The sequence below is a fragment of the Limulus polyphemus genome, unplaced genomic scaffold (genome assembly GCF_000517525.1).
Source record: "Limulus polyphemus unplaced genomic scaffold, Limulus_polyphemus-2.1.2 Scaffold7878, whole genome shotgun sequence".
Lineage (NCBI taxonomy): Eukaryota > Metazoa > Arthropoda > Merostomata > Xiphosura > Limulidae > Limulus > Limulus polyphemus.
Genome location: NW_013673488.1, coordinates 12,666 through 20,248, shown reverse-complemented (window position 1 = coordinate 20,248; position 7,583 = coordinate 12,666). Strand labels below are relative to the sequence as shown.

The 7,583-nt window shown below is 32.0% G+C and overlaps 1 protein-coding gene across 1 annotated transcript in view; it reads left to right on the top strand.

Moving 5' to 3' along the window:
• LOC106474935 (L-2-hydroxyglutarate dehydrogenase, mitochondrial-like) overlaps positions 1 to 7,583 on the top strand; it is a 17,712-nt gene that overhangs the window by 7,422 nt on the left and 2,707 nt on the right. The window contains exons 3-4 of the mRNA XM_022403191.1: positions 5,488 to 5,649; positions 6,517 to 6,674. Of these exons, the coding sequence (XP_022258899.1) occupies positions 5,488 to 5,649; positions 6,517 to 6,674 (320 nt within the window). The remainder of the gene's footprint in view (positions 1 to 5,487; positions 5,650 to 6,516; positions 6,675 to 7,583) is intronic.

The window sequence follows — 7,583 nt, the reverse complement described above, 5'->3', positions numbered from 1 at the left end:
GTCGAATGTGTGTCTTGTCGTGTGCCATCACTATAAGGGATTAGAGTACGCTAAACTTTACACATTATATAGGTTACGCTAATGTGACGGTTCGTTTCCCAAAAAACGTACATCACATATAATAGTTAGTGGTTAATGAAAGTGTTCCAAAACGCGACATTAATTTCTTGACGACCTAATATATGGATCATTTTTAGTTGTAAAATCCTCTTTGAACTTTTACAAAGAAATTGTACATTAAAAGAGAAATTTATTCCAAAACAATCCACTCACTTTCTGAAGCCACATGATGAGGATGCTTGATAAGACATCTCTTTTATAAAAATTTTGAAAGTTATGTTTTTAAAATGGTTAAATCTTCATTCATGTTTTATCAAGCTGGAAATATAAAAAAAAGGAAGAATAATGTGGTTGGATTATTATTTCACAACTATGACCCAGAATTCAGTAAAGCTTTGCATGTTTCCCTTTTTCAAGTTCTAAAGCTGTAAATCATCTGTAGCTATTGCTTGCCCCTCAAGATACTTTTGGGAATAATCTAGTAACACCTATATCTCTCTCTGTCCATATTCTTCAGAGCTTTTCTTGTTTGTTAGCCAGTTTATAGTGCTTCCTTAAAATATTACCCCTGGAAGAATTGAATGTTTTTGAACTTTTATACCAAGTTTTTTCATGCTGTTTTTACTTCTTTCACCATTGAATGTAAGGCTATGATTTGTTTTTCTTTCTTTTCTCACATTTGCTGCTTTTTGTATCATGTATTTTGTTTGCTATGAATTCATCTGTTTATTTCCATGTGCTTTTCTTGCTTTTGCATTGTTTGAGAGTTGCTGAAACAAGAGTTGAAAAGGAGTTCAGTAGTACAAGCAATGATGAAAAAAAAGGCAAGCTTCTTGCTTTTGCAGAATAGAATTCAATTGTTTTTGGGCTTAGTTATGAGAGATGAATTCTGTAGTTTGTATTCTGTATGCTATTTACTTGTTTCCAAAATTATCTAACTTTTAGTATGGTCTTTATTCAGCTTTCAGTAAGACTCTACTTGCTTCTTGAAATCTCCCAGAAAACACAGTGGAGTACTGATCCAAGTAATTTTTAAAATGTCAGATTTTTTCATAGAAAAGTTTTTTGCTACTTGTATCTTGAATGGTAATTATAAACACTTTGATAGGAATAGAACTTCTTTTGGTTTTGAGACTAGTACATCTGTTTCATAGCTTATCATCACAGGAGCATTATCAAGAAAATATAAGTTTTCTTCCAGATGGCTAGTTTCCATCATCTTATAATGCACAAGCAGCCTTTATGCTATCTGATCTAGTTAAAAAAAAGATAGACTTAGATTCAAAATTATAATTCTGGGTTTGAAACATCATATGTATGTACATTCTTCATCAGCTGTTTCTCTGTAGGAGCTGGAATCACACATTAATATTCTTGATATTATCAACAATTAATAAAATTATTTTCCTGTTTGTCATTACAAAATCAACTTCAGTTAGTATTCAATATAATTGCTGCAGCTTTAACCTTTTTTTGGCAATTGTGTAACAGGCTCTTTTATATTTAGTAATGAACCAGAATTATTTTGTTGAGCTTGTTTTTATTAATTTTTTAAAAACTGGGCTAAGAGACTATTTAAGACTTTTTTAGGGCAATGAATTATTTCTTCACAAATTAAATTTTGACTTTCTAGATGACTTAATTGTGTATAAACCGTAACATTTACATTCAATCAAAATATTTTCTGTTTTTTCAGTCACATCAAAAGTGTATAAAAATGTAATGGAACAGGTTTTAGTTTGTCAACTGTTAATAAATTATTACAAGTTTCTGGAGGAAAGTTTGCCAACTTGGTAGTTAAGGTAATAACTGGAATGTATTCAGTATTAAGTGACATGTTAGGAGCTACATTTAGTCTACTAAACTCATCACTACACTCTTGTGGAGGGGCTACATTTACTGTATTACACTCATCACTACACTTTTGTGGAAGAGCTACATTTAATCTATTAAACTCATAACTATTGTGGAGGGGCTACATTTAGTATACTCAACTCATCTTTACAGTCTTGTAGGGGGGCTACATGACTGTAAAATTAAACTCATCACTATGGTTTTGTGGAGGAGCTGCATATAATATATTAAGCTCATCGCTACAGTCTTGTTGAGGGTCTACATTTAATCTATTAAACTTATCACTACAATCTTGTGGAGGGGCTAGATTTAGTGTATTAAAATCATCATTACAGTCTTGTGCACTACTCAGGAAAGTCATGTTAGTTTTGTATTGGTAGTGCTACATAAAAGAGGTGCAATTACATAATAGTATAAGCCTAATCTATTGTGATAATGTTGAGGCTAATTTAATGTAATATTGAAGTTGCTGATTGTTTTAATATTTTAGAAGTGCCTTCATGATCAGGTTTTTTAATAGGTCAAGATCATTTTTATTACTCATTTGTGTAGCTTGCTAATTCAAATTTGATTAGTGAGATAAAATGCCTATTATAAATTTTAATAATAATATCAGCTAGGAAACTATGGTTTTTGAAACAGAAAAAGGAAACTGGAACAGCAAGAAAATCAAGATGAATTTTTAGAAAAAGTTCTGACACTGACTTCATTTTTTAAAGTTAAACAACACATAAAAAAGAAAGCAATCCATGCAAAGAGCAGCAACAGTGATCTCCAGGTGGCAAAAGTAGTTCAAGTTGGCCTAGTGAAAATATTCTAAGTGAGTGTGAGGAGCTGCAAAGTCAATCAAACAAATCTACAGTTCAGGAAGAAGAAGAAGGTAGGTCACTGCTTAGCAAATCTAATTTCGTCAAATTTACCTCTACTGACAATGGCAGACCTGAAGAAAATTACCAGTTATTTATGGATGATGAGCTATTGGATCTCATGAAATGAAAATAAAATTATTTCTTTTAGGATTACATAACAGTTAATTCACCTGAGCAAAATTTAGACAAGATAGATTTTTCAAAATCCAAATGAGTCTACAATGATCTTTGTGCAAGATATGCCTAAAAACGTACTCAATTAACAAATGCAGAAGTTAAGAAACGAGGCTGGCTTCTACCTTCTGAATCTACAGGGTGTGCATTTTGTGTATCATGTAAATTATTTGGCAAACAAGCAAATGCATTTACTAGTGTCAGTTACAATGATTGGAAAAATTAAAAGCATTTAATTAGATATTGCAAATCCTTTGAGAATGCAGAAAATAAAAGTTTTTTTTTTTTTACTTATTCAGAGGCACAGAGAAAAATTGATTGCAAACAATATGACCAGTACTTGAGAGACTTGGCAGGTTTGTCTCTTAATTCTGATATAGTTGAGTCGTCATCAATTGATGATGATATTGATACTTTTGCCACTGCAAAATCAAGGAGAAAAAAATTATAATGCTAGAACAGCATGGATAGTGTCATTTGAATTAACACTGGACCTTAAGTTCTTGGCTCTTGTGTGGGTAGACCAAGAATCAGACTTTATAAAGTTAAAATCAATGGTTTTAGTGTTTGCATCTTGGCCAGTCCTAATAATGGATATTCTAACTTTGCTTTGCAAGGAGGAATCAGTATAATTTATTGCTTATTTTATAGAATATAGGCTTAACAGAATTACATGAGTTAAAGTTTAGAGACAAATGCTCATTTTTTCAGCATAGACATTATTTTTGTTATATATGTTTTTTATTTGGAGGGGTGTGCTGAATTTTCGGAAAGTGTTACGCTGGCTCTGCTCATAACTACATTTGTGGAGGGGCTTCATTTAGTGTATTCAATTCATCATTACAGTCTTATGAAGGGGCTGCATTTAGTGTATTCAATTCATCATTACAGTCTTATGAAGGGGCTGCATTTAGTGTATTAAATTCATCATTACAGCCTTATGAAGGGGCTACATTTAATCTATTAAACTCATAACTACAGTCTTGTGGAGGGGCTACATTTAGCCTTTTGAACTCATCATTACAGTATTATGGAGTGTCTACATTTAATATATTAAACTCATCATTACAGTCTTGTGGAGGGACTATATTTAGTCTATTAAACTCTTCACTACACTTGTGAAGGGGCTAGATTTGGTATATTAAACTCATCTTAACAGTCTTGTAGATGGGCTACATGACTGCAAAATTAAACTCATCATTACAGTGTTGTGAGGTGGCTTAAGCGGCACTTTGTATTCTAGGGTTGAAAATGAAACAACAGCTGTATGTCAATCATATTTTAATGCACCTTTTTAATGTGTAAAGGATCTGAGTTATGACTAATAGTTATCTCAAAAGTGTCAAGAAAAATTTCTAAGTAAACTTACTCACTTCAAACAGTGATAGAAACATAACCAGTATTGCACTCCCTGTCATTTATCTTTTAGTTTTATCTTTTTCATATTATTGGAGTAGAAAATTATGTGACCTGGTTTACTTCCTTCAGTTAATACTATGTGCACAGGTGAGGGTCAAACTGCATATGCCACAACCTTTTACAGAGTGCTATTCAATATGGTATTATGTATTTTATGTTAGTTATGAGCTATTCATTTTACCCTACATTGCTGATTTAGTGACTGTTTGTGTTTGAGCAGGGTAAATACCAGATACAATATTTGGAGATACTGACAGAAAAACTATAGATAAGAATTTTGGAGGTTTGAGAGGTTGTGCAAATGCAATATGCAAACTGTGTGATAGACAGAAGTATTTTTATTCTTCACATGAACATAACTTGCTCTCCAACTTGTCAGAGTCTCAATTAGACTGACTTCATTAATTCATGGATATATACAAATACTTTTGTAACACATGATTTCTTTTAGACAACAGTCTTGTACATCTTACTGAAGGCTTGGCATGTTTTGTGTAAATACTCGTAACATAATACATTTTTAATGATAGTTAGTATTCTTTCTCTAATATGTAGTTAGTTCATTGGACTGACCATGTGCAAAAAGACCTCCGAGGGCTTGGAGTGTGCTTGGGCCTGTGTACACTTGTAAAATTAAGTGGGTTTGGTGTATCCATCAAAATTATTTTTATCCACATTCCTTAAGAAATATATCAGTAATTTTTCACTTAAAATAATTGTTTAATTTATTTGTAACGAAAGTGTGTATGCTGTAATATTGACATTCATATATAATAGCTTCCAAGTTTAACTTTCAGGCAGAGAAAATAGACATTAGATCTCTGTCAAAAAGTTCCTAGTCAGTTTTATACATGAGCCCTGGTACTGAGTGAAAGGTCTTACCAGCACTGGATATGGCAATCGTAGTGTGGCTAACGTGTTTTAACATATTCTCTTTTGCTTTCGCACCTGGATTCTTAGAAATAGAATTATATAAAGCTGAAGCTAATTTAATGAATAAAGAATCTTCATCTTTAATTAATCACTTTTTTCTTTTATTTCTCTCCTAAATAGAGTTTTTACAATTTATAAAGCTGGCTTATCCTTAATCTAGGCTTTCTAAATTTTCTAGACAATCCGTTGTCGCTATGTTGTTACCTGTGGTGGGCTGTACTCTGACAAATTAGCAGAACTATCAGGATGCAGCAGCGAACCAAAGATAGTGCCTTTCCGAGGAGAGTACTTATTGTTAAAGCCAGAAAAGTCTAGTCTTGTGAGAGGAAACATTTATCCTGTAAGTTAGAATTGGACTAAGGGTGCAGCTCTGTCCTCATGCTGAGTTTCTTTTATTTAAATTCAGAATTTAAATTATATATCTCCTTAATTAAAATAACAAAATAGCCATAGTTTGCCAATTCTACTTATCAAATATTTAATGGTTGATAAATAATTCATTATCATCATTAGTAACAGATGTTTTATACAATTTGTATGCTGTCAATAGAAGTAGCTCATTGCATAAATGAAGACAGTTTGTTTTTTTCAACATTTCTGTAGAAATTGAATTTTAAATTGACCCAAAGGCCTACTGGTAAAATAAAAATCTATCTGTATTTATATGATGCTTTGAAATTTCTTTTATTCACACAGTAATCCTGTATTTATAGATGAATTTCGAGTATATGCAGCATTGATGTTACTAATTTATTCTTGTGAATTATTTCGCTGACAAGTTGTTTGAAAATACCAAAATATAAATGAAGTCCAATCTATTATATAAAATTCCTATATAATTTTCAGTTTTTACATTGTCAAGGGCTAATGAAGATGGGTGGAATTCTCTAAAACTGGTATAACTTGGTGACAAGTGGTAAACTGAACGATAGATTGGTCTTCACATTTATTTTTAAGCTTGTTTTTGTTGATTTTACTAAAATCATTCATTTCTATACTGAAATTCATATTTTCTTTATTTCTAAACGTTTTCAAAATTTGGGTAAGATAAATGCTGTAAAAGTAAAATTTTCATGATGATTACAAGAAGATTATCCAACACCTGTGTTCATTATTAGGTACTCTTCAGATCAAGTCCTTTTATAACATTGTTGTACTTATTAAGGAGATCAATATAGAATTTGAAATTTATAAGTCTGCCTAACAGGTTCCTGATCCACGTTTTCCTTTTTTGGGAGTTCACTTCACACCACGAATAGATGGAAGTGTCTGGCTTGGTCCAAATGCTGTTCTTGCATTTAAAAGGGAAGGTTACAAACCAACTGATATTAGTTTATCAGATCTGTGTGAATCTTTGAAATACAGGTAAGGTTAGATCATTGCTACACCTGTTAAATCACTGCAACTAAATTTCTTTTAATATGTATAAAGAGCATTTTAAAATCCAAGCTAAGAACTGAATGAAATACTTAAACTTCTGGCAAACAAAAGATAGATCTTGAATGATATTTATTTGGCACATACAGATGACGATGATGACACATTTCCTTTGGACAAGATGACAGTCCATCATGCAGATGTGTAGACAACTGGGGTAAAGTGTCTTGCTTAAGGATGTAACAGCATCTCCTGAGCAAGCTTCAGACTCACAACCATCTGATTATGAGTCCAAAAAGTGAATTCAATGAGGCACCCTGTCCCTTATGCTATAGGTGCTAAATAATTATCAATATTGCATTACTATTGTGGCATACTGCCAACCTCTTTTTTTTGGAGGGGGTGGATAGATTAATGCAGTAGATCTGTTAAGGATTAGTGTAGCATTTTTTTGAATATTATAATAATACTGTTGTGTCATTATAGTAGTCCTGTTGTAATATTATAGTAATAATATTGTGGTATTATAGTGGTGCTGTTGTGGGTATTATAATAGTACTGTTGTGGATTTTTTGGTAATATAATAGTACTGTTGTGTTATTATAGTAGTACTGTTGTGGGCATTATAGTGGTACTGCTGTGGACATTACATTGGTATTGCTGTTAGTATTATAGTGGTACTGCTGTTGGTATTATATTAGTACTGATGTGAATATTATAATAGTACTGCTGTGGGTATTATAGTAGCACTGCTATGAGTATTATAGTGGTACTGACATGAGTATTATATTAGTACTGTAGCAAAACTTTAATATAAGTTTAACATAACAGCAAATGTACAACGTTTCGACAAGGTTTTGTCATCATCTGATGTACCTGATGATGACAAAACCTTGT